Genomic DNA, 27636 nt, shown 5'->3' on the forward strand with positions numbered 1-27636 from the left:
TGAGGGTTCTCTGTCTTCATTTCATCCTTAGGCTTCTGCTCCAACACGATTGAGGCAGCGATGACAGGGGGCAAAGCCAGAGCTGGGGAGTCATACCCCAGCCTTGCCCACTGCTCTCCCGCAGCAACTCCTCTCTTCATTTCATTTTCTTTTTTTACATTTTATTAGGGGCTCATACAACTCTTATCACAATTCATACATACATCAATTGTATAAAGCACATCCGTACATTCTTTGCCCTCATCATTCTCAAAGCACTTGCTCTCCACTTAAGCCCTTTGCATCAGGTCCTCTTTTTTTTTTCCCTCCCTTCCCGCTACCCCTTCCCCATAAAATGATTTTCGTTGCTACTTCATCACTGTAATTTTGCTGCTGTGATGAACTGGACGACCCCTGTGAAAGGACCTTGATGCTGATGATAAGGTGATTGGTGCAACTGTGGAGAGTGATACACACCCAAAGCAGCATGTTTGCCTGCCATCCGTTAAGTTCCTATTAGGACTCTAACAGAAATGTTTCCTATTTGACTTATTGTTCTAATTCACCCATTTTATTTTTCCTTTCTTTAAAAATTAGCGTATGTTCTAATGTTTACTCGGGTATGTCTAAATTGGTTGAGCCCTATTTCTGCCCATTTTCTATCCCAGTATTTTCCATATAGCGCATTCTCCACTAGTTATCTTTCTAAAATGTAGGTAACCTGATCTTGTTCCTTTTTGTTGTTTGAAGACTTCACTGTAGGGTGTATATGAGGTAAGCATTGGATTGCTAGCTGCAGACTTAGCAGTTCAAACCTCCCAGCCACCCCACAGGAGAATAATGAAGCCATCTGCCCCTGTAAATACTTACAGACTCCAAAACCCTGCACAGATTTGCTGTCAGGCATGACTTTCTTGGTTGGTGGTGTTTTGTTTTATAATTTAAAAAGTCTAAAGAGCCCACAAAATTATATTGAAAAATTGTCCTTTATCCATTCCAGAAGAAGATTAAATTATTTAAGCTTTTTCTCTAAGGTCTAACTTCTCTTTTGTACTTGGATCCCATTCTCCTGCCTCCCTCAGACAGAATTGTTTTCCGCTTGGCTCTTCTTCAGGATATTCTTATGTCTAGCTGGATTCTGTATTTTCTAGTTATCGTGGAATATTTTACATCTTTTGTCTTTGTTAGTAATTAACACGGTCTAATTTTTCTGTCAATAGTATTCACGTTTGAGTGCTAATGGTTGTGTTCATTCCATTATCACATGTATGTCTGTTACCTCTATTTGTAGTCATTGTGCATTGGGACTATACACCCACAAGTCTGTTCCCCTGCTAGATAGCTAGTTCCCTGAGGTCAAGGTCACCACTAACTGACATACTGCTAAATCTATTTCAGTGGGCACAGTTAATCCCTCTTTCCTTGGAGAACTATTTCTTCACATGTTGGCCTCTATAAAATCACTCTTGTTGTTTACCTCTTCATTGTCATGTTCTTCTCCATCTGTCATTCAGTCCTTTTTTTCCATTTTTCTATTCCAAACATTGCTGTGTTGGCGTCACCTTGCCTCTGAACTCTCATGATACATTTGTGCCTGTTTGCTATCTCCATTTGGATGCTTAATAGTCATCTTGATTATAACACACCTAAAACTACTAATCTTCTACCCTCACCCCTCCTGCCATTCCTTTCTCAGTCTTAATCATCTCAGTCAGTGGCAATTCCATTTGCTTTGAGCAGCATCTTTGAGTGAGGACTTCTTTTTTACACTCTACACAAGTCTTAGAAACTTCTTTCTGCTCTACTGTAGGATTCTAGAGTCTGGCCATTGTCATTTTCTTTAACAATAAATCCTATTGCAAGCACTACCCTCTGTATTCTGATGGTAGCTTCCTCAGTGATGTCTTAATTTGATTACTAGTTCTCCTGCATTCATCAATTAGAGTAATCCTTTTAAGGCAAAAATTTGATCTTGTCACTCTTTGAACAAAACCTTGCAGAGCATTCTCATGTCACTCAGAATAAATCTTTTAACTCTGTCCAAAATATGAGGGTTCCCACCCACCCCCCAAAAAAATCCAAGAATTGAGCTAGGCAGAATGGTGCTTTAGTAGTATATACATTTTTCCCTCTAGGCAAGCATCGAGCAACTCACTGTGAGTTAGTGGACCCTCTGGTGTCACCTGGGAAGGTTCTCTGGTAACAGTGAGTTTTTTCATAAAGGAAATTTCATGCAAACCTTATTTTTTGAGAGCCAATGTAAGAGAAACTGTGGCTATGAAGTTTTGTTTCCTGCTCAGGAAAAATGCTGCAGAAATTGTTGTGATGTTGAACACAGTTTACAAGGACAGTGCTATGGGAACAACTCAAGTGTACGAGTGGTTTTCTTGTTTCAAAAAAAGTGAAATATTAATTGGCGACAAACCTCAGTCTGCACTTCTGTCAACTTCCTGAACAGACGAAAATGTCAACTCATAGTTCATTTGGACTCTAAATCATTGTTTTAGATAAATATCATCAAGGGTTACTAAAAGTAGTACACAAAGGTATGAAACACAAGATATGCCATATCAAAGTATTTTCCCCCAAGTGATGAGTTAACATTACTTAACAGTGAGCCAGATCAGCACTGTATGCCTCCTGACACAAAGCTTTCACAAGGTGCTGTGTCTTTATATGTGCACATAACTTGAATTTAATCACGAGCAAACATAGAATAAATTTGCGATGAGGTACGTACTACAAAATAACTTTGTCTTAGAATATTCTAAATGATAGTAGTAACAATAGAGGAAATTTAAATGTTTATAGAGTACATGAAGGGATTTATTTTCTGATTTCAATTATTGTACTATGTATAAGAATGTTTTTGATTTTAGGAAAATAAATTGACGATAAGAGGAATCTCTGCAATTTAATCGAAAAGTTCAGAACAAAAAAAGTACAGTGCAAATGTGACAAGATATTAATATAATTGAGGAATGTGAGAAGAAATGTGTTCTTTTTACAACTTTTGTAACTTGTAATCTGAAATGTTTTCGAAATAAAAGTGAAAACCTAAAAATGTACATCCTCTGGGGAATGAGACCACCTTTGTTTTCCAGCTCTATCACTAAATTTTTTTGGGGGGAATGGAATCTTTCTTTGCCTCAGTTTCCTGATCTATACAATGTAGTTTGTAATATACTCACCTTAAATCATTATTGTGAGGATTAATGACTAAAAGTGAACTGTTTACACAATGTCTGGCACAAAGTAAACACTTAACAAATGTTAGCGATTATTAAGAGTTTTTGAAAGTGTTAACACACTTGGTTGCTAATCAAAAGGTTAAAGGTTTATGTTCACTAATAGCCCCTCAGAAGAAAACGATTTATTTTAGAAAATTCAGTGAGAAATCAACTTGGCCATATCTGACAACTCCAGCTACCAGTGCAAGGCCATTAGCCACAGGCAGAGATCAAGCGTGTTTCCACTCTCCATCCTTTTACCCTATTAGACCAGCCATTCCTCCCAAGACACTGCTTTTCTGCTGAGTTTGAAACCCTTTGTAGTGGCCACACAGAACTCGCAGACATTACTATTATAGAATTTAATAGGGAAATTGACAGGTTACTTACCATAAGCCAGCGTTAGAAGCCATTTAAGGATATAGAAGTGCCTCTTCTCAGCCAGCAGCTATGCCTTCTGTTTCTCAGCTTCTCAGTTACATGATGTGGGCCAGGAAGCCCACCTGACACTTCCCTTCATTATCTAATGCAGTATCTAATGCACTCAGGTCTCTGTCTCAGTTTGACCCCTTTGCTTAGTCCCATGGTTTGTGCATGCTGCTGCCTCTGATGCCACTGGTCTTGACCTCTACCACTTGAGGCAGGGATCTCAAACATGCTCTGATGGTGCTGGTTCGTTGATGGTCCCCGGATTCTCTCTGTCTGAAATGGTTGTCTAAATGATGGCAACTAAAACTGATCAATTCCCCTCTGCTAGTGTTTAACAGACCCTGTTTACAGGATCCCCCAAAATTGTTAGGTGGAAGGAAGTTAACAGAGGCATAGATAACTTTCAAATTGAATTCACTGTCATCTAGTTTATTCCTACTCAGAGTGACCTACAGGGCAGAGGAGAGTGGAACTACTATGGGTTTCCAAGACTAAGTCTCTCCTGTGATGTGATGGGTGGTTTTGAACAGTTGATCTTGGCAGTTAGCAGCTCAACATTTAACCACTATGCCAACTTGTTAAGACATTTCATTTCACTATAATCAGCCATTGAAAATCTAATGGAGCACCTTTCTGCTCTGGTCTAACAGGGTTACCTAATATCAGAATCAACTTGATGACAACTGTTAGTTAACTATTTGTATTTCACTATGTAGTAAATTACTAGCCACTTATTAATGAACATTTTAAGATTTCAGGTATTGATCTGAAATAAATATCATTGGGCTTGTTTTATTCCTGCTTGGACCCTTTCAGTGTTACCCAGTATCTAGTCTGTAAAAAGTATTCAAATTTGATTTATTGACGTAAATCATTCCAGGAACCCTTAAAATCTTGATGTAAATTTTTAAAGCAATTCAAAATCCAAACTCATTGTGATTGCGTCAATTCTGACTCTAGGAATCCTATAGGACAGAGTAGAACTGCCCCTATGGATTTTTATTATTTTATTTTATTGGGAGCTCTTGAATTATCATAATACTCCATATTTCAATCACATCATGTAGTATTGTACAATTGCTACCAATGTCAATTTCAAAACAATTTCTTCTTGAACTCCTTGATAACAGCTCCCTTTTATCTCCTTCCTTCCTTCTCCTTCCCACCAGAATTCTTATTTATTTATTCTTTGTGAACATCTTAAACCATTCAGTATATCCATTTATGTATAATCCTGTTGTTCGCTCCCCTTGATGGGGATTACACAGTTATCAGCTGCTCCCGCTTCCCTCAGCTGTAAATGTTTACAAGCGCATAAAGTTTGTTCTCCATAGCCCACTCACCCACCAGGACTCATTTTAAAGCAGTAGTAAATTTCAACTGATAGATCTTAATTGCAAAGTTCTATAAGATATTAACATTTAAAAAATTAGAATATTTTTAATATAATCAAGATTATTTTAATGGAATCACATTCTCAGTACAGGCAATGACTGTACTTTTTAGTTATGATTATAATTATTTTACTATTAAAGTTTTCTTGGCACATAATCCATATAACATATAATTCACTTGTTCATTCATACCAAGAGGAGTTGTACAGTCATCACTACAATCAGTTTTAGAACATTTTCTTCTTTCTTGTACTCATTATTGTTATTAGGCCCCCATTTCCTCCCAGCCTCTCCTGCCATACCAGCAAAAGCCGTTAATCAGTTATTGTCTCTAAACTTATCCTGGATTTTATATACCAAAGAAAATGTACAAAAATAACCAAGGGAACCGCCCCAAATATACTGACAACAAAAACAAAATAAAATAGAGAAAACCTCAATAAAAACGTGTAAAATATTAAAAAGTGGAACAAATTTGAAACGGGTCAAAAAGTGATTAGATGATAAGGTGTTAAATTTAATCCATGAATATTTCCTGTTTACCTTTTTCTTTAAAACTGAAACTTTTAAGTGAGTCAAAAGAGGGGCATCAAATAAGTTACTACATTTTAACCTAACTATATCTAGTATAACCGTGTTTACAGTGATCTCTGTTTGATAATAAGGCTACTTACTTCCCTCAACTATGGTCAGAGAGGGTTCAATGGAGGATTAATCTATGTGTGGGTCCTGCAAATTAGTTTTGGGCTTCCACTGTTGTCCATTTCCTTCTGCAAACCAAGTGTTCACAATTTAAGCTCTGATATCATTCCTTCCTTTGGATTTGGATTGTGGTATTTATAATCCTTGCACAGGCTGGTGTGCTTTTATGTAGACTTGGTTGATGCCTCACTTAGATTGCCTGCTTTTTAAAGACAAGCCTTTAAGACCCCAGAAAAGCTATTCTTTCTGATAGCTGGTCACCATCTAGTTTCTTTACCACACTTAGCTATAGCAATAGCACCCATATCTTCAGGGATCTTTTTATGAGCGTGAGTCTCATCAGGGCCATATCATAAGAATTAATTGTTCTTAGATTGGTACTAAAATTAAGGGCAGCTCAAAATCCATATATGTATGTGGTTCACATTAGGGATTTCATTGTCATTTTATTATGTTAGAGAACTTTCACATCATCTCCCTTGGGGGATAAGGCAATTCTGTTGATAAAGTCATTGATTTAGTCAATTGTAACAGCCCACTACCATAAGGGTAAAAACCAAGATGAAGGCATACTTCTGCTAACTGTGTCTGCCAAGCAACTTATAGCGTGCTAACCATCCATAAACCATACATCACCCAATCTATATGTATGTCTTACAAAAGCACTTTGACAGCGGAGATCTGTTGTTTTTTTTTTAAGATTGGAGGAGAGCGAGATGACCATTAAATTAACTGCCATACAAAATTGTGGTAAGGTCACACCAAACCAACAGACACACTTAGCAGAATGATGAGTGAACTTTATTGGAATTTCAAGTCAAGATGGAAGGAAGAGAGCATGCATGTCTCAGAGAAGGCAAATATATTTATATTGGCAGGAAAACAAGGAGCCAACCTCCCATCAGGGGAAAATTCCTAGAATGTTATACCTGGTATAAAGTTCCTAATTAGAAGGGAGATGGACAACAGAAAAGTGGGTGAAGGGAGACGTTGAACAGTGTAAGACATGACAAAGTAATAATTTATAAATTATCAAGAGTTTGTGACAGAGGGGGTGTGGGGAGGGAGGGGGAAAACGAGGAGCTTCATACCAAGGGCTCAAGTAGAAAGCAAATGTTTTGAGAATGATGATGACAACAACTGTACAATTGTGCTTGACACAGTGGATGTGTATGGATTTTGATAAGAGTTGTACGAGCTCCCAATAAAATGATTTTAAAAAGAAAAACAAAACCTACTTTCTATCCAGCTCTTGGGACTTTAGACTCTGTCCTTTCAAGGCATACAACATCCTTCATAGGCCACACAAAAAGAACTGGGCTTTACCTCAAACTTACCTGTAGTCCTTGGACTTTATAAGGCTGAAACTTCGTAGTGTGAGAAGTAGATGATTGTTATCCCAAGGGTATAGTACTGGCAATCATTGGACTTTGGTTTGGATCTCTTGCCTTAAAGAGTGCCCAATGAATGATGGGCAGGAACTACCATGTACTTATTATTTTAATGCCCTCCTTGCAGGATTGCAGTTATTTTAAATGCTGTGGTCTATAGAAATCTAAATATCTCTGATAACCTGCTGTTAATTATGTTTTGGCAGTGTTGTTTTAAAGATCCTATAGTATAAAGAATTCATTCTTTACCTGTTAAGATGCCTTACTTCTCACCAAGCAGTAGGCTCCATAGTGACAGGACTTTTAACTGTATGACTATATCCTCAGTATTTAGTCGGTATTAGCTATCATGTATTGATTTAGGAATAAATGGTTCAGTTAATAAATAAACAAAATATTTCCCCACTAATCTTTTATCTTCTCCTGAAATTCTGATTTCAAGCATACTACCTTTTGGTCACTGCCATGTTGTGATTTTTTCTGATATTCTTATTTTTACTGCACTTTGTTTCCCTTGAGATTTTCACTTCACACATATTGCCAGTTAACAATTCGCTCATTTTGCTTATGTCATCCTTTCAGTGGTCTAGCGCGGAAATCACGCTTTTTTTTAATGTTTCATTTTATTTTCATTTATTTCTTTCAATCGTTTTATTAGGGTCGCATACAACTCTTATCACAATCCATACATACATCAATTGTGTAAAGCACATCTGTACATTCATTGCTCTCATGATTCTCAAAACATTTGCTCTCCGCTTAAGCCCCTGGCATTAGCTCCTCATTTTTTCCTTGTAATTGGTTCCCTCTTTCCAACCCACTCTCCCTCTACTTTCCCAATACCGCCATGCACACCGATGGTCCTGAACGTATCATCTGCTGTGGATTTCCTGTGTTTCCAGTTCCTATCTGTACCAATGTAAATCCTCTGGTCTAGCCAGACTTGCAAGGTAGAGTTTAGATCATGATAGTGTGGGGAGGGGCGGGGCGCATTTAAGAACTAGAGGAAAGCTGTATTTTTCGTTGTTGCTATATTGCTCCTTGACTGGCTCGTCTCCTCCCCTAGACCCCTCTGCAAGGGGATCTCCAGTGACTGACAAATGGGCTTTGGGTCTCCACTCTGCACTTCCCTCTTCATTCACTGTGGTAAGATTGTTTTGTTCTGATGATGCCTTATCCCTGATCTCTTCGACACCTCGTGATTGCACAGGCTGGTGTGCTTCTTCCATGTGGACTTTGTTGCTTCTGAGCTAGATGGCCGCTTGTTTATCTTCAAGCCTTTAAGACCCCAGACCCTATATCTTTTGATTGGTGGGCACCATCGGCTTTTTTAACCACATTTGCTTATGCACACGTTTGTCTTCAGTGATCATATCGGGAAGTGTGGGAAACAGAAGGATTTCTCCCAAGTTGTGTCCCCCAAATATGCGCCAAACTTAGCTGCTTGCGAATGACTATACACTTGGAGGTCATCAGTAGATCAGGGGTCATTCACCCTAAGAACTATCAGCCACCTAGACGAAGTAGACATCACTGTTTATCCCACAAGTAGGGCCCACTCCCTTCTGATAAGGATCTTAGTTGTCTGTTTCCTTGTAGGAGGCACCAGAGAGGTGTCCTCAGTGATCGTATCATGGAGGTGTGCACCCAATGATATGGTGTGTTCTCCCATGTGGGCTTTGTTGCTTCTGAGCTACTTGGCTGCTTGTTTACCTTCAAGCCTTTTAAGACCTGAGACACTATATCTTTTGATAGCTGGGTGCCATCAGCTTTCTTCACCAATTTACTTATTCACCCGCTTTGTCTTCAGCAGTTGTGTCGGGAGGGTGAGCATCATAGACTACCAATTTAATAGAAGGAAGTATTCTTGCATTGAGGGAGTACTTGAGTGGAGGCCCAATGTCCATCTGCTAACTTAATACAAAAAACCTATAAATATAGGTACATAGATCTATTCCCCTATCCTCATTATAAATATGTTTGCATATATGCATGTCTTTATCTAGATCTCTATAAATGCCCTTTGCCTCCCAGCTCTTTCCTCGATTTCCCTTAACTTTCCTTTTGTCCCACTATCATGCTCTTTCCCCACCTGGGTTTCAGCAATACCTCTTGGTTACATTACCCTTGATCATGCCCTACCAGGCCTCTCACACCCACCTCACCACCAGTTTGGATCACTCGTTGTTCCCTTGTCCCTGGGTTTGTTAACACCAGTTCCTTTCCCCCAACCTCCCCCTCTCCCATGTCCATGCAGAACTATCAGTCCGTTGTTTTCTCCTCCAGATTGTTTATCCAGCTGGTCTTATTTAGACAGACCTGTGGAGATAATAACATGCACAAAAACAAGACAGAGAAAAACCAAGCAACAATATACAACAAAGCAACAATAACAACAAACCACTGACAAAGAACAAAACAAAACACAACAAGAAAGAAAAGCTTGTAGTTAGTTCAAGGATCATTTGTTGGCCTTTAGGAGTGTTTTCCAGTTCAGTCTGTTGGGGCACCACTTCCTGGCCCCAAAGCCCACCTTCAGCATTCCCTGGAGATCTTGCCGCTCCATTCCCTTGCTGTTCTGCTGCACTCTCACAGTGCTTTCTTTCCCTTGGTGTAGTAGGATCAGGTTGGCCGCAATTCCCGCACTGTGTCTCCAGTTCTGTTCCTCGCAGGGCCATGGGTCAGTGAGGGGCGTCATGTCACATAGTGGGGCTGGCCATGTGGTCCTCTCTGGACTGGCTGCTCTAATTGGGGTCATTGTCCTCAAGGCCTGGTGGGATAAGATGTGCTTCACTCTCTCCTCTTCCCCCTTCATCTGCTCTCGTGTGCTCCGATCACATATTTCCCTCTCCCGGAGGTGCAGATTCAGTGCCGTCCTTTGAAATAAGTTCTTCTGAGGGGAGGAGCAGGTGTCCACTTAGTATTTGGTACTGGGGCCAGTTCCCCAGACATTTCTACTGATTCCCTACTCCACGCCGGAATGTTGCATTCACACCTTGGGGCACTGGGTCACTTTTCCAGTCTCAAGGGTGACTTTTCAACATTTTTTGCTTCTGAGACCTCTATCCCAACTCTTCACATTACGTTTACTGTTTACTGAAACGTTATGTCAGATAAAGTGTAATTCGAAATTCCCCATCTTGTCGCTGTCAAAGGTGCTAACATCTTTCTTGGTGTCTACATCACTTTCTGCCTTTTCTATAGTGTTAAAATCAAAGTGTTCTTGTAAGAATCCAAATGCAACACACCAGCCTGTATGATCACGTGGTTCCGAAGGGATCATTTATCAGGCATCAAAGAACAAAAAATCTTCTCATTGGGTGCACACCTCCATGATATGATCGCTGAGGACAAACGGGTGCATAAGCAAATGTGGCGAAGAAAGCTGATGGTGCTCGGCTATCAAAATAGATCGTGTCTGGGGTCTTAAAGGCTGAAGGTAAACAAGCGGCCATCTAGCTCAGAAGCATCAAAGCTCACATGGGAGAAGCACACCAGCCTGTGCAATCACGAGGTGTCGAAGGGATGAAGTATAAGGCATCAAAAAAGAAAAAAATCTTACCATAGTGAATGAAGGGGGAAATGCAGAGTGGAGATCCAAAGCCCATTTGTCGGCCACTGGAGTTCCCCTCACAGAGGGATCTAGAGGTGGAGATGAGTCAGTCAGGGTGCGATGTAGCACCGATGAAGAATACAACTTTCCTCCAGTTCCTAAATGCTTCCTCTCAGCCCACTACCATGATCTGAATTCTACCTTGCAAGGATAGAGCAGAGGTTGTACACTGGTGCAGATAGGAGCTGGAGGCACAGGGAATCCAGGGTGGATGATCCCTTCAGGACCAAGGGTGTGAGTGGCGATACTGGGAGGGTAGAGGGTGAATAGGTTGGAAAGAGGGAACCGATTACAAGGATCTACATGTGACCTCCTTCCTAGGGGACAGACAACAGAAAAGGGGGTGAAGGGAGACACTGGATAGGCCAAGATATGACAAAATAATAATTTATAAATTATCAAGAGCTCATGAGGGAAGAGGGGAAGGAGGGGAAAAAAGGACTTGATGTAAAGGCCTTACGTGGAGAGCAAATGCTTTGAAAATGATTAGTGCAAAGCATGCACAGATGTGCTTTATACAATTGATGTATGTATGGATTGTGAGAAGAGTTGTATGAGTCCCGAATAAAATTAAAAGAAAAAATCCAAACTGAATCCCCCTTCTTGCATTCCTAGTTCGATCCTTTTACCTACTACTCTTCTTTTAAATCACATTATCAGCCTCTCCTTCATATTAGTATTCTGTTGGCATATAAGTATAGTTTAATGTCACTTATAATAAAATACAAGAAAAAACTAGTATTTCCTTTATGCCATTGTCTTTTTATTTCTACGATTTCATTTAATCTCACTTGCCTATTCTATTGTCTCTCCTTTCCCATTTTAGTTCAACATTATTCTCCACCATACCATAAATAGTGACCTAACAGGAACATAAATGTTACAAGTCTGGCTAAATCCAGTTCTCTCACCCCTGCTTTTCCATTGCATCATTATACCCAATTAACTATGCTTTGAAATACTTTTTTCTTTTCAGTTTCATGACAGCACAGTCACTTGATTAGCCTCTCTCCTTCACTTACTCTTCTAGATGGTGGGGTCATTTTAGGTACCACCTCTTCTCTATACTCTTTTTTTAGATTGATTGAGTCTTGTTCTGTGCTTTCTAGTATCAACTATATGCTAATGAAGTGTTAATTTATATAGCTAGTCCTGATTCAACCCCTGACTTTCAGATGTAAGTGCTTTCTTGAAATCTTCATTTGGATAATCATGGAAATTTCACAAATAGATAGGAAATTCCATGAAGAAAAGTAAAACAGGATAAAGCAATAAATAGTAGAGGCTGCTGTTTTAACATTGTACAGGAAGAACCTATAGGAGGAATTTACATTGGAGCAGAGGCTGGGATTATTAAGGGATTGGGGCCTTGTAAATAATGTTTAAGAAAAACTATTTCTTAGGTGGGACAAGGAAATGCAGAAGCCCCAACAAGACACTGTGCTTGGGATTTTTGCAGAACAATAGGAAGGCAGTGAACATGAAGAGTGGTGGGAAAATGAGGTTAAAGAGGAGGCCAGGGCTGGCACATGATGGATGCTTTCTAGACCACTAGGATAAAGGAATTTACTGTGAGGCAACAAATGATTGTGTTTTAGTAGGGAAGTGACATGACTGATTTTTAGCACTATCTCTTTGGCTTACAGGGGGAGAATAAATTATAATAGGCAAGTGGGAGGACCCATATGGAGGTGGTTATAGAAGTTCCAGTGAGTTATGGTGTTTACTAGAGCTAGAGCGAACTGTGAAAGGAGAGAGAAGGTTTTAGATTAGAGATAGAATTAGATTATAAAGTCAACAAGGTTTTTTGTTAGATTTGATAATGTAGTGTTGGAAAATGAGAGGAGTTAGGTCCAGGTTCCCTAACCTGGTGAGCATCCAGTTACTTTGGGGACTTGTAAAATTTGAGCTACCCTCTCTGGGGTCTTAAAGGCTTGCAGATAAACATGGGGCCATCTAGCTGAAAAACATTAAAGCCCACATGGAAGAAGCACACCAGCTGTGTGACCACGAGGTATAGAAGGGACCAGTTATCAGACATCATAGAACAAAAAATCATATCAGTGCGTACTCATCTTCCCTGTCAGGGGAAGCCAGCCCCTATCACATCATTATGGGTCCGGTAGGCGCAATTGTACAGCGATAATAAGTAAAGATCATAGTAAAGTTTTAGAGAGCATGAGAGATAGAAGTACTGAAATAAATGGAGTCAGACACGATTCATGGTAGCATGGTCACCTCAGCCCCGCTTGGTGGTCCATGTGGAGAGAGAGAGAGAGATTTAATGCTAGCCCGGGCTTTTATATTCTCTGGGGACATGCAAGCCCCATAATTACAGGACAGGACCCACGTCACAGGAAGGGGCTGTGCTGTAGGTTATAGAGCAATGAGAGGGGGTGGTCTAGCGAAATACACGCAATAGGAAGAGGAGGGATTGGGGTATACATGTGACAAGATGGGCAGATTCTAGATTTAGGATGGCAGCCTAACCTTGGTCATCCTTGGGCAGGTTTGACCTCTCTGGTGTCTCCTACAAGGAAACAGACAACTAAGATCCTTATCAGAAGGGAGTGGGCCCTACTTGGGGATATACAGTGGTGTCTGCTTGGTCTAGATGGGTGATAATTCTTAGGGAGAATGACCCCTGATCTACTGATGACCTCCAAGTGTATAGTTATTCACAAGCAGCTAAGTTTGGCACATAGTTGGGGGAGACAACTTGGGAGAAATCCTTCTGTTTCCCACATTTCCCGATATGATCACTGAAGACAAACGTGGTTAAGAAAGCCGTTGTTGTTAAGAAAGCCGATGGTGCCCGGCTATCAAAAGATATACCATCTGGGGTCTTTAAAGGCTTGAAGATAAACAAGCGGCCATTTAGCTCAGAAGCAACAAAGCCCACATGGAAGAAGCACACCAGCCTTTGTGACCATGGACTATCGAAGGGATCAGGTATCCAGCATCAAAGAACAAAAAAACTCATACCATTATATATGAGGGTGAGTGCAGAGTGGAGACTCAAAGCCCATCGGTAGGCAAGTGGACACCCCCTTACTGAAGGGTGTGGGGAAGAGATAAGCTAGTCAGGGTGCAGGGTAGCAATGATGAAACATACAGCTTTCCTCTAGTTCTTAAATGCTTCCTGCCCCCCCCCACTATCATGATCCCAAATCCACCTTAAAAATGTAGCTAGCCAGAGGATGTACACTGGTACAGACAGCAACTGGAAACAGGGAATCCAAGACAGATGACCCCTTCAGGACCAGCGATGAGGGTGGGTATTCCAGGAGGGTGAAGGGAATGTGTGGTGGAAAGGGAACTGAAGACAAGAATCTACATAAACCCTCCTTCCTAGGGGAAGGACAGCAGAGAACTGGGCGGGAGTACACTTCAGACAGTTTAACATATGACAAAATAATAATTTCTGAATTATGAACGGTTCATAGGGGGGAAGTAAGGAGCCGATATTAAGGGCTTAAGTAGAAGGCAAATGTTTTGAGAATGATGACGGCAACAAATATACAAGTGTGCTTGACACAATGGATGATGTATGGATGTGATAAGGATTGTACAAGCCCCCAATAAAATGATTTTAAAATTTTGATATATCCTATTTGATGTCTCAGTATAGAGTCTGAACTTCTAACTTTATAACCCAATGCAAAAATTTCAAAACACCTAATCCATGAGGCATATAATACCTTTAATTGCGTTCTATGAGGCCAGACACGTAGTGGCTTTTTTCTGTTAGTTAGGGTACTTGATTAAGAAATGTGTACTCAGTTGTTTTTTTCCTGCTCAGAACCAATTTTTTACTGTATTTATGACATTTCTGTGACTACTACTTCATTAAATTGCGCTTATGTATACAAAGTGAAGTTCATGGAAAAATTCTGTTATCTTTCCACTCTATTTTCCCACAAACTTTCTGAAGCTGCAACTTATATTTTATTCAGGTTGAAATATTCCTCTAATGGGGCTTTTGATTTCTTAATTCAATCAACCAGATAACAAAACTCATATTCTTCAAAGGAAGGCTAGCAAGCCACTTAATTTGGTAATGACTCATCCATGATTTAAATGGACTGGCAGGTTTAGAGAACTAGATGTGAATAAGTGGGAATGTGATTTTGTCACTTTTAATTCTCTTTGATAAGTCTTAACCTTTGTAGCCCAACTGTGTGTAAACAGGCACGAATTTTGTCATAACCCGGTCATCCAACAGTAATTATTATCTATTGACTGTTCATGGGTAAATGAGAAACTATTATGTGTGAACTATTACTATGTGAAATTATTATTACTATAATTATTACTATATTATTAAGAGTAGTAGTATTACTCTTTGAAAATGAACTTATTAAGTGCAGGTCTATTAAAATTCTCTGAGGACCAGCAATTGGAATTAGGAGAGAGACAACTTCAGGATATGGCATTTTAAAATTACACCTATATAAGGAAAACTTTGATTTATGAGAGCAGTACGAGGGGCCTTCTTAAAGTTCACAAGAAAAGAAATTAAAAAGTAAAGCAATTTTCAGCAAACTTTTTGAAGCTCCCTCGTATGTAGACAATAAAGATGACATTCCATTACTATTTTTTTAAAAAAATGATTTTATAAGAAATATAATGGAAAGTTGTGCTATTCAGGATCCTAATTATTCATTTTCTGTATAGGAAGATTTTCAGTCAATGACTTACGGATTTAAAATGGCTAACAGTGTGACAGATCTTCGAGTTACAGGTAAATCCCTTCATATACAGTCAGTTCACAAATTTTGCATTTTTATTGGTTTCCTTTAAAAAATCATTGTGTTTCTTTCTAGGCATGCTAAAAGATGTGGAAGATGATATGCAAAGAAGAGTTAAGGTATGTATATATTTTCTCTCTTGTAGAGTTTAATTTTATTCTCCTCCATCCCCCATTGTAGAATTTTAACGTTCTTCTAAATGTCAGGTTAATTTTAACTAATTGCATTAACTAGTATAGCCCACCTTCCTCCTCTATATTCTTTGCCCTTTTTTGGTAATGAACTTGAAGAATTCAGAGATGTTCTGAAATTACTTAATATCACTTCAAGTGCACATATTAAGTATAGCCCTCGTAATCTTTTCAGTTCTTTCGGTTCTTCTTTGAAGAACAAGATTTTTTTTCCTACCTAGAGTTTTCACTTCTTTAGTGGTGCCAGGAGTGTCGTCTTTACCTTCGCATCATTAGTACCTGGTGGTTGAGTAGAATAGTATGTAGCTTAGTAAATTGTAGTATCCGAAGTCTGGTGAAAGTGGATATTGAATCTTTTACAGGACATTTCTCAGCCTTGTTACTCTGATCACTAGATTCTCATTTGGATCTTAAAAGAGAGGCAAGGTTGAAGATAATGCGTGTTATAAAGTGTGGTGAAGTAATCAGATAGTGCTAATTATCAAAAAGAATAGTGCGTGAGGTTTTAAAGGCTTTTTCTAAAGTAGCAACTGTCTAAGTGAGGTACCAGCTATGGGCACACAAAAGAAGCATACTAGTCTGTGTGATCCCAGGATTCTAAATAATAAAACCTAAGATCAGGGGAGGGAATTGTATTAGAGCTTAAATCCTGAGCTCGTGGTTTGCCGAAGGCTATGGGTGGCAGTCAAAACCCAACCATTTGCATAGTTGTCACAGAAATTTGGCCTCCATTGATTTCCCTCAGAACTTTGACCAGGATTGGGAATAGAGTGCATGAGAAAGTGAATTAATACAGATATAGCAAGATTAAAATTTAACATCAATTTTCCCTTTTGGCTCACTTTTAATGTATTCTCATTCTTATTATTTTCTGCTTGTGTTTGGATTGAAGTTTTTTCCCCTATTAATGGGGGAGGGGGCTATTATTAGAATTTTAAAAATATGAAATCTAGGACAGACAAATCTGTAGGGACAGAAACTAGATTAATAGTTTCTTAGGGTTTTGACAGGAGAGTTTGGCGGGGAAATGTAGAACTAATAATAATGAGTACCAAATGAGGAATATGTTCTAAAATTGATTGTGGTGATGATTTCACAACTTTTCAGAGATATTCAAACCATTGAATATTTGTATTTGTTATAATTAACCTTTTTTAAAATTTTAGAGTACTCGAAGTCGACAAGGAGAAGAAAGAAACCCAGAAGTTGAACTAGAAGTAATTGAACTTATTTTATGGTAGATAATATCAGAGAAGTCTACCTCTTAATGTTGTAGTTTTATGAACTGCGTTATTATTTATGGAAGCTCTTATGAAGGTATTTCTTTAAAAATTGGACATTGCAAGGGATTTTATTTCCCTTGTATTTATCTTAATAGAATGATAATATAATTCTTTCAAGTACATGATTTAAAAGATCTTGAATATTCCTGTGAGGTAGGAAGGAAAAAAAAACACCTTTTCTAGAAGATACATCAGTGCTTAGTAAAGCTCAAGAACTTACAAGAAGTTGAAAGTTGCTGAACCTGACATTGATAATCCTGCTTTTTTGCAGTATTTTAATTGTTTTTTTTTCAACATACTAATTAAATTTTAGAAATAATGCTGCCACTTTTCACAGGAAAATCATTGTTGCAGACTTATTTTTTTAATATTTCTATTCAAAAGATATTTTGTTTTATTGTGCTTTCTGCAACTTTTCAGGCTTATGTCTTTTACCATTAAAGGTTTTTTTCAATGTAATAAGTTATTGACATTGAGACTTGGGACTTAAAATAATGTTTCAAAATGAAATTCCTTTAAAAGGTTTTACACCTTTTAATTTTCAGTTCTTTCTTGTGTCTTTAGCATCAACAGTGTTTAGCTGTATTCAGCAGAGTGAAATTTACTCGGGTGTTGCTGACAGTGCTTATAGCTTTTACTAAGAAGGAGGTAAGGGTATTTATCATCATTTGTGTTTCAGTGGCTTTTTTTAGTGGAATGTCTTAATTGAAATAATTCTGAGGCTTGGATTGGAATTCTTCTCATGGCAAATAAACAGTTCCCGGGAAATTTACACCCAAGCATCCCTGATGATTTTCCTGAAAACATGAATTTTACATTAACATGTCTGTTGATAAAATAATGGAAGATAAAATTGTGGATTTTTATTAGTAATTGAAAAGAGAGGTAGAAACAGAGAAATTTCAGTAGGCCTAATTCTTTTATTTAGTTAACAAATCATTGTCTGGATTTGTGTAGAACCAAAAGTAAGCCCTTGGTGGTAATTTATCTTTTGTCTGTTTGCATTAACTTTAGTCAGTTACAGACTAATTTGTTATAGTTAGTAGGTGGCAAGTCAAAAACCCAACCATTTCCAGTTACCTAAATTAGTAATTTCACTATCTTGAAGCATGATAGTAGAAATATTGAAAAAATTTTATTTTTCCAATTGCCTGCATCTGTATTTGATTTTTAAAACATGACATTAACCGAATAAACCAGAAAGGTTTCCTTTAAAAAAAAAAAAAGATTCTACAAGATAAATATGTGAATAAAAACCAATTTCCATCTTAACAAGATCTGGGTATCCTGTATTAAGTGAATAGTTTATGAAAACCGAAGTCACCCCAGAACATTTAATTCTTTATTGTTTATAGGATTTTCTTATTTAATATACCATATATACTTGTGCATAAGCCGAATTTTTCAGCACCAAAAATGTGCTGAAAAACTGGAGTTTGGCTTATACACGCACGGGTCAGTGGTACCCCAGTGAGGTGTAACATCTCGCGAGTGATTACTGTTCCTCCGCTGTTCATTCAAAGCCCCACTGACACTGCAGGCCTTTGAATGTTTGTTTACGCACATCTAACTGATCAGAGCCATCCTATGACATGGACGGCTCCAATTCGCAGAAGCACCGTAGTGATTCACTTACGCCGGAAGCTGAACTGGTAAGGATGTGTCTGTGGCTGCGCTCCGTCTCTCCCCTCTGGTCTCTGTGTTAATTCACATCCTGCATTTCCCACCCTAGGCTTATACTCGAGTCAATCAGTTTTTCTGGTTTCCTAGGTAATAATTAGGTAACTCGGCTTATACTCGGGTCGGCTTATATTCGAGTATATATGGTATGTATATCTTTCAATGAAAGAATATATAAGAATGTTTTTGATGATTTATTTGCTAGACCAGTGCTGTTGCAGAAGCTCAAAAATTGATGATTCAAGCAGCAGATCTTCTGTCTGCCATTCATAACTCTTTGCATCATGGCATCCAGGCCCAGAATGATACCACAAAAGGAGGTAATTATTTATTTTGCTCCTACTCTTTCTTTTTCTTACCCATTCTGAATATGTTGTGCCTGATTTTTTTCTAAAAGTGCACTTATGTCAGCCTTTCTGAATCTTGCGTGGGTTTGTTCTATAGTCTTATATAGAGTTTAGTCTCCTTACAAAAAAAAAAAAAAAAGACCAAAATCACAATACAATCCAACTTGGCTGTCTTCTGTATCTTTCTCTTTGGACTCAAAACATTCACCCTGCCAGGTGCTTCAGCCTGTGATATCAAAATAGTTATTTTTCTGTATTACTTCTTACCTTTAATGCTGGATCTGAGAGGTCATCACCTCTGTTACACAGTCTTTCCATACTCTGCCAGGCAGGCCTAGGTATTCTTTCTGTGGCCTCATAGCACCTGAACCATGCCTCTACTGTAACATTTTTTAGGTATGTTGTATCTTAACCTCCCTAGGGGTAATCCTGAGTGTAGCTCAGGGTAAATGTTAACTGTATTTTAAAGTTTATCATACCTGGAATGTCTACTAGCGAGATTAAAATGAACAATTTCTTAAGAATTACAGGACTATAATATAAAACACATTTTATGCAAAACAATGTACCGCTTTGGGTACAAAATTACTGACAATTAGACTGCCAGAGAGGTTAATAGATTGCCTGTTTGTTTTCTGTAAGACTATGAATGCTATAGGCTAGGCATTATTTTCATATTTGTAAATCTCTACCATGTTTTTATTTTTTAATTTTTAAAACCACTTTATTGGGGGCTCTTAACAGTTCTTATCATAATCCATACATCCAGCCATGTGTCAAGCACATTTGTACATATGCTGCCATCATCATTTTCAAAGCATTTTCTTTCTGCTTGAACTGTTGGTATCAGCTCCTCATTTTTTCCTCCTTCCCTCCCCATGAACTCTTGATAATTTATAAATTATTATTACTGTGTATACTCGAGTATAAGCCGGCCCCAAAAATCAGCTTAGGCACCTAATTTTACCACAAAAACTGCATTTAAAATGTGTTGAGAAACTCATACCCAAGTATATACGGTATTTTTTCATGTCTTACACTGACCGATGTCTCCCTTCACCCACTTTTCTGTTGTCTGTCCCCCTGGGAGGGAGTTATGTGTAGAGCCTGTGATCAGTTTCCCCCTCTTTTCCCCCCACCATCCCCTTACCCTCCTGGTATCGCTACTGTCATTGTTCCTGAGGGGTTATCTGTCCTGGATTCCCTGTGTTGGGAGCTCTTATCTGTACCAGTGTAAATGCTCTGGTCTAGCTGGATTTGTAAGGTCGAATTTGGACTATTGTAGTTGGGGGAGGAAGCATTAAAGAACTAGAGGGAAGTTGTATGTTTCATTCATGCTAGACTGCAACCTGACTGGTTCATCTCTTCTTTGTGACCCTTCTGTGAGGGGTTGTCCAATTGTCTACAGATGGGCTTTAGGTCTCCACTCTGCCCTTCCCCTCATTAACATTGATATGGTTTTGTGTTCTGGTTCTTTGATGCCTGATACCTGATCCCATCAACACCTTGTGATCACACAGACTGGTGTGCTTCTTTTATGTGAGCTTTGTTGTTTCTCAGCCAGATGTCTGCTTGTTTATCTTCAAGCCTTTAAGACCCCAGACACTATATCTTTTGATAGCTGGGCACCATCAGTTTTCTTTAGGACCTTTGCTTCTTCTGCACCCATTTTGTCTTCAGCGATTGTGTTGGGAAGGTGAGCGTTACAGAATGCTGGGTTTTTAGGACAAAGCGTTCTTGTTTTGAGGGAGTACTTGAGTTGAGGTCCAATGCTTGCTACCTTAATACTTAACATATGCATATAGATCTAGTTCCCTGTCGTTATATATAAATATATTTACATATGAACATGCCTGTATTTAGACCTCTATAAATGTCCTTTGCCTCCTAGTACTTTTCTCTATTTCCTTTTACTTTACTCTTGTCTCACTATCAAGTTTGACCTTCATTCAGCTTTTATTAATTCTTCTTGGCTACATTGTCCTTGATCAAACCCCATCAGATATCCTATGCCCTCCTCGTTATAAATTTTAGATCACTTATTGTTCCTGTATCCCTGGGTGGTTAACCCCTTCCTTTATTTCCCCCCCTGCCCCTCTCCTGTGTCCCCCTGGAACGTCTGGAACCATCAGTCCAGTAGTTTTCTCCTCAGGATTGTTTGTCCTGCCTAAGGTTAGTGTTTTCAGTTCACCCAAAGGCAAATCAGAAAATCAATTTACAACTTAAATGACAAAAAGACAAACTAAAAAAAAAAAAAAGAGAAACTAAGTTGCAAAAGGGGCAAAGGATTTCACTAGACATCTTACCAAAGAGGAACTCCATCCATTGGCCCTCAAACACATCAAAAAATAATATCATTGTTTGTCAGGGGAAGCCAGCCCCTAACACATCATTATGGGTCTGTAGGCGCAATTGTACAGTGATAATAAGTAAAGATCATAGTAAAGTTATAGAGAGCATGAGAGATAGAAGTATTTAAATAAATGGGAGTCAGACAAGTTTCATGGTAGCATGCTCACCTCAGCCCCACTCGATGGTCCATGTGGAGGGAGAGAGTTTAATGGTAGCCCCGGCCCCTTATATATTCTCTGGGGACGTGCAAGCCCCCTAATTACAGGTGAGGACATACATCACAGGAAGGGGGCTGTACTATAGGCAATACAGTAATGGGAAGGGGTGGTCTAGGGACATACACGCAATAGGAAGGGGAGGGATTGGGGTTATACATGTGACAAGATGGGCAGATCCTAGGTTCAGGATGGCGGCCTAACTTTTACCTATTCCCTAGATCTCCATAGGAACCATTATCAGTAGGGTGTGAACGCTTGGTCTCAGGCCTCAAGGAGGAATAGTTTGTCTCCAGTAGCATGGAGTGAGGCTTGCCATATAGTCTGGTGGACTAACTGCCCTAGAGGCCTACCCTATAGTCTGGTGACTTAACTACCCTGGGGAGGATGTCTGTGAGTGTTTGACCTCTCCCCACAATTGTTGCTCAGAGATGCAGTTCAAAACCACAAGGAAATGCCATTTGATTTCTACTAAGGAGCCCTGGTGGCATCATGATTACCTGTTGACCTGTTAACTGCAGTTTAAAACCAGCAGCTGCTCCTCAGGAGAAAGACAGGGTTTTCTACTTTTGTAAAGAGTTACAGTATCAGAAACTCACAGGGGGCACTTTTACCTTGTGTTATGTGGTTGCTGTTAGTTGCCATCGACTTGATGGGAGTGAGTTTGGGTTAGAATGGCGAAGATAATCAAAATAAAAAGCTCCAGAAAATAGATGTCCATGAGGATGTGAGAGAAATTGGAATCACTGTTGGTGTGAATGCAAAATGATATAGTCATTTCAGAAAATAGTGAAATAGTGTGGTGATACCCTATAAAGTGAAAACTAAGATCATCATCTGACCCAGCAGTTTCATTCTGGGTGAAATTGAAAGCTGAGACTTAGACTTGTACATCAAATTTGATTGTAGCCCTATTTAAAATAGCCAGAATATAGAAACAGCCTGATTGATCGCTGCCCATCAGCAGATAAATCCTTGATCATTGAGTCAATTCCTTCTTAGAGCAAGCATACAGGATAGCATAGAACTGCTGCTTAATGTTTCTAAGACTGAAATATTTACAGCGACAGATAGCTTCATCTTTTTCTGTAAGTATTTGCTGGATTTGAAATACCAATCTTGTGATTAGCTGCCCAACATTTAACCCGTGGTGTCACCAGGGCTCTTTCAACAGAGGAATAAATAGGTAATAAAATGTGGTACACACACACAAAGGGATACTCCTCAGCCAGTAGCAGAGGTAAAGTTTTGATATTATGATATGAATGGAACTTGAACACATGGGGAGTAAAATAAATCAGTAGTGAACTGACACATGTTATATAACTATGTCTAAAAAGCCAAGAAGAGACAAATATATATGGAAACAAAATTTCTTCGTAGTTTCCAGGGGCAGGGCAAGAAGGAAAGGAGAAAGGGTAGGGGCTATTAGTTGTGGAGTACTGAGTTTGGGTTTAATGATGAAAAAAAGCACATTGATTAAGGGCAAGATTGCATAGTTGATTACTGTAATTGCTGTACAAATAAGTAGTACATCCTTTAAAAAGTCAAATTTGCAGAAGGTTGATATTTACAACATTGATCCTCCCCGCACCCCACCCTCCCCCAAACATAAAGAGAGTAGTTGCTGAGGATACTTGTAAGTTGTTATTAGGTATTGTCAAATCTGTTCCAACCATATGTACAATAAAGTGCAACACTGCCCAGTCTTGCACCATCCCCAGATAATTGTTTCAGCCCATTGTTGCAGCTACTATGTCACTTCATCTCATTGAGGTTCTTCGTTGTTTTCATTGATCCTCTACTTTCACGAGCATGATGTCCTTCTCCAGTGACTAGTCTCCTTATAATGTGTCCAAAGTATCTGAGTTCAAGTCTCCCTATCCTCATTTCTAAGAAGCATTCTGATAAGACAGCTTTATTCGTTATTTTGGCAGTCCATGGTATGTTCATTATTCTTCATCAATACCATAATTATTTTTTTTCCTTCAATTATTTTATTAGGGGCTCATAAAACTATTATCACAATCCATACATGCATCAATTGTGTAAAGCACATTTGTACATTTATTGCCCTCATCATTCTCAAAACATTTGCTCTGCACTTAAGCCCCTGGCATCAGCTCCTCATTTTTCCCCACCTTCCCCGCTACTCCCTCCCTTCATGAATCCTAAATAATTTATAAAATATTATTTTGTCATATCTTGCCCTGTCCAATGTCTCCCTTCACCCACTTTTCTGTTGTCCATCCCCCAGGGAGGAGGTTATATGTAGCTCCTTATATTCGGTTCCCCTACCCTCCTGATATCGCCACTCTCACCACTGGGCCTGAAGGGATCATCTACCCTGGATTCCCTGTGTTTCTAGTTCCTATCTGTACCAGTGTACATCTTCTGGTCTAGCCAGATTTGTAAGGTAGAATTGGGACCATGATAGTTGGCGGGAGGGGGGAAACATTTAGGAACTAGAGGAAAGTTGTATGTTTCATCATTGCTACACTGCACCCTGACTGGCTCGTCTCCTCCCCACGACCCTTCTGTAAGGGGATGACCAGTTGCCTACAAATGGGCTTTGGGTCCCCACTCTGCGCCCTCTCATTCACAATTATATGATTTTTTGTTCTGATGATACCTGATCCCTTAGACAGCTTGTGATTACACATGCTGGTGTGCTTCTTCCATGTGGGCTTTGTTGCTTCTGCGCTAGATGGCCGCTTGTTTACCTTCAAGCCTTTAAGACTTGAAGGTGCTATATCTTTTGATAGCCGGGCACCATCAGTTTTCTTCACCACATTTGCTTATGCACCCACTTTGTCTACAGCAATTGTGTTGGGAAGGTGGGCATCATGGAATGCCAGTTAAATAGAACAAAGTGTTATTGCATTGAGTGAGTACTTGAGTAGGGGCCCAATATCCATCTGCTACCTTAATACTAAATCTATACGTGTATGCACGTAGATTTATTTCCACATCCTCATATATAAATATATTTACATATGTACATGCCTTTATTTAGATCTCTATAAATGCCCTTTACCTCCTAGTCTGTCCTCTATTTCCTTTGTCTTTTATCTTCTCCCACTATCATGTTCAGCTTTCATTAGGGTTTCAGTAATTCCTCTTGGTTACATTACCCGTGGTCACACCCTACCAGGCCTCCTACACCTTCCTCACCATCGATTTGGATCACTTGTTGTTCCCTTATCCCTGGGTTTCTTAACACCACTACCTTCCCCCCACCTCCATCTCTCCCATGTCACCTCAGAACTGTCGGTCCTGTTGTTTTCTCCTCCAGAATGTTCATCCAGCCTATGTTATTTAGACCTGTGGAGATAATAACATGCGCAAAAATAAGACAGAGTACATCCAAACAACAAAATAAAACAACTAAGTTAATGACAAAAACAAAACAACAAGAAAGAAAAGTTTGTAGTTAGTTCAAGGACCGTTTGTTGGCCTTTAGGAGTGTTTTATAATCAACTCTATTGAGGCATCAGGTCCTAGCCCCAAAGTCTATTTTGGTATTCCCTGGGGACTTAGTTTCTCTGCTTCCCTTGCTGTTCTGTTGAACACCCTTAGTGTTTTGCCTAGGTCTGGTGGATCAGATCAGGTGGAATTTCTACACTGTGTCTCCAGTGTTGTCCCCTGTAGGGCTGTGGGTTATTGAGGGATGTTGTGTCTCATAGTGGGGCTGGCTGTGTGGTCCTTTCTGTGAATTGGCTGCTCTTCGTGGGACTATCGTCCTTAGCCAGGGAGTGCTCCACTCTCTCTTCCTCCCCTTTCAGTTGCTCCCGTGTGTTCTTATCAGATATGCCTCTCCCAGAGCTGCGATTCAGTGCTGTCTTCTGAAATAAATTCTTCTGGGAGAGGGGCAGGCAGGTTTCCATGTAGTTGGGATTGGGGCCGACCCAAACACTGTAATTCAAATGCATTGATTTTTGCCGCCTTCCGTATTCATTATCCAACTTTCACATGTGTATGTAGGAAGCAAGTCAAAATACCATGGTTTGTTCAGGTGCACCTTTGTTGTCAAAGTGACATCCTTGTTCTTCAATGCTTTAAAGAAGTCTTATGTGGCAGATTTGTCTAATGCAGTATGTGGCTTGATTTCTTGATTGATATTTCCATGAGCATTGAATTGTGGATCCAAGAAAGATGGGATCTTTTGTCAACATCAATTTTAGGTTTATCATGATGATGCTATCTGTTAGTCCAATTGTAAGCATTTTGATTTTCTTTACATTGAGTTGCAATCCATATTGAAGGCTGTGTCTTTGATCTTAATCAGTAAGTCCTTTAGTGTACACTTCAATACCTCATGGAATTTAGTTCTTTGATTTGGAGGATTAGGATTAGGGTTCATGGGACATCCCAGTTAAATGCCCTAAGAAAACATGCTTCGTCCTTTAATTCAATCTATTGTGTAGTGCTTGGCGCCTTCAAAACTTGCAGATGGCCATTTAAGGTACAGCAATTGATCTTTTTTATCTGAAGTAACAGAGGAAGGAGAGTCAGGCATACGAAGAGGGAAAGCCCAATTAATTGCCTCCATGAACCTCTTTTGCCATCGATGGTGCTCAGTCCTCATTACTGAACGTTTTGATAAAAAAAAACTTCAAGACTCAAAGGGGGTCTATGTAAAACAAAATTCTAAGTTTTCACAGACTGTAGACTTTCTGGAGCTCTGGAGGGTAGTCGAACCCCTGAAATTACTGCCCTGAAATAGTCTTTAAACCTTAAACCAAAAAAATCTGAAGTTTTCTTAAAAAGCAAATGATAATTTAGCTTAAGTAGTAAAATATGTTTGCCTTGAGTATTAGAATATTTTAAGAACTATCTATATAGGATCAACTTGACAATGCCAACTTGCAAGATTGAAATCGTATGGGCCAGTGAGTTTATATTAATATGGGAGTAACAACTGAGGAAGGGCAGGTGATAATGGGTACACAATGTGCTCCATGTCAGTGAAGGGTAAATATAGACACTGTGGCATTGGTGTATGATTTTCTGTGTTTCCATCAATTGAAATTTTAAAAACAAACATAAATAAACTGTCAAGTTCTACTTAGACACAGGGTTGCTCTTTCACCATCAGGTCACTTGATCCAAGTGGATCTTTTTTAGTTTTTGAAGAACCATTATAGTATATGTCTCAGAAGCACTAAATGTAATCCTGCTTTTAGTTCTTAATGATGATACCTCCTCTCCTTTATCGTATTCTGGTGGCCATCTGGGTTAAGCGTGGGACCGATGACTATAGTTCAGATCCACCAGCTAATAATCTATCAGCAAAAGATGAGGCTGTCTTGTTCCCATTGAGATTTACACTTTTAGAAACTCTGAGGAATCCTGTAGAACAGTTCTACTCTGTCCTATAGGGTTTTTATGAGATGGAATCATCTCAGTGGCAGTCAGATTTTAATCAGCTTTAATTTTACTTTTCATTGATACGTTTAAAATTTTATTTACATTTAGATTGCAGTATACATGTTGTGTAGCAGAAGTTAGAATCCAAAATCCTTAATTATTTTGCACTTCAGGAAGAAACTTCCTCATTTTAGAGTTCAGGTTGAGCAATTGTGTGAGAAATGTCAATCGTAAGGATAAAAAAGGAATAGAACTCTTGGGTCCCCTGTCATATGTTATCTCTTTGAAGTATTGTAGATTTTTATAAGTGCATCTCAGGACCAAATGCATTCTTGATTTATGGGGAATAAAGGTTGGCTTCTGTGATGTAATGTTTATGAATTACAATGTAGCTAAGTTTGGACAGAATTTTACTAGCCACTTGTAAAATTTGAGGGGAATAAAAACCTATGTTTTTGAGATTTCCGTTTTTACGTTTCTTTACACTTTCATGATTTGATTCTTCTGGAGTGAATATACATATTAATTACTTCCTTGTTTTATCTCATCCTTTGAAATTCATTTTGAAATTCTAAATCTCGTTTCCAATGTGTAAGTGCGAAGTACAGTTTTAGGTTTTTAAGTCTGCTCATGTAATTTTAAAAGTTCTTAAGTTATATATTTTTAATTTATAAAATCTATTTCAAGGACATGATTAGAATTTGGAGAT

The 27636-nt window shown here is 39.0% G+C and overlaps 1 protein-coding gene across 5 annotated transcripts in view; it reads left to right on the forward strand.

Moving 5' to 3' along the window:
- The window catches only part of NAA35 (N-alpha-acetyltransferase 35, NatC auxiliary subunit), a 106252-nt gene that overhangs the window by 48624 nt on the left and 29992 nt on the right, over window positions 1–27636 (forward strand). For all 5 annotated transcript variants that reach the window (XM_075549859.1, XM_075549861.1, XM_075549860.1 and 2 more), the window contains exons 7-11: window positions 15416–15482; window positions 15565–15608; window positions 16847–16897; window positions 17528–17611; window positions 18849–18963. In XM_075549859.1, coding sequence (XP_075405974.1) covers window positions 15416–15482; window positions 15565–15608; window positions 16847–16897; window positions 17528–17611; window positions 18849–18963 — 361 coding nt within the window. The remainder of the gene's footprint in view (window positions 1–15415; window positions 15483–15564; window positions 15609–16846; window positions 16898–17527; window positions 17612–18848; window positions 18964–27636) is intronic.

This window comes from Tenrec ecaudatus, chromosome 5 (assembly GCF_050624435.1).
Source record: "Tenrec ecaudatus isolate mTenEca1 chromosome 5, mTenEca1.hap1, whole genome shotgun sequence".
Taxonomy (NCBI): Eukaryota; Metazoa; Chordata; class Mammalia; order Afrosoricida; family Tenrecidae; genus Tenrec; species Tenrec ecaudatus.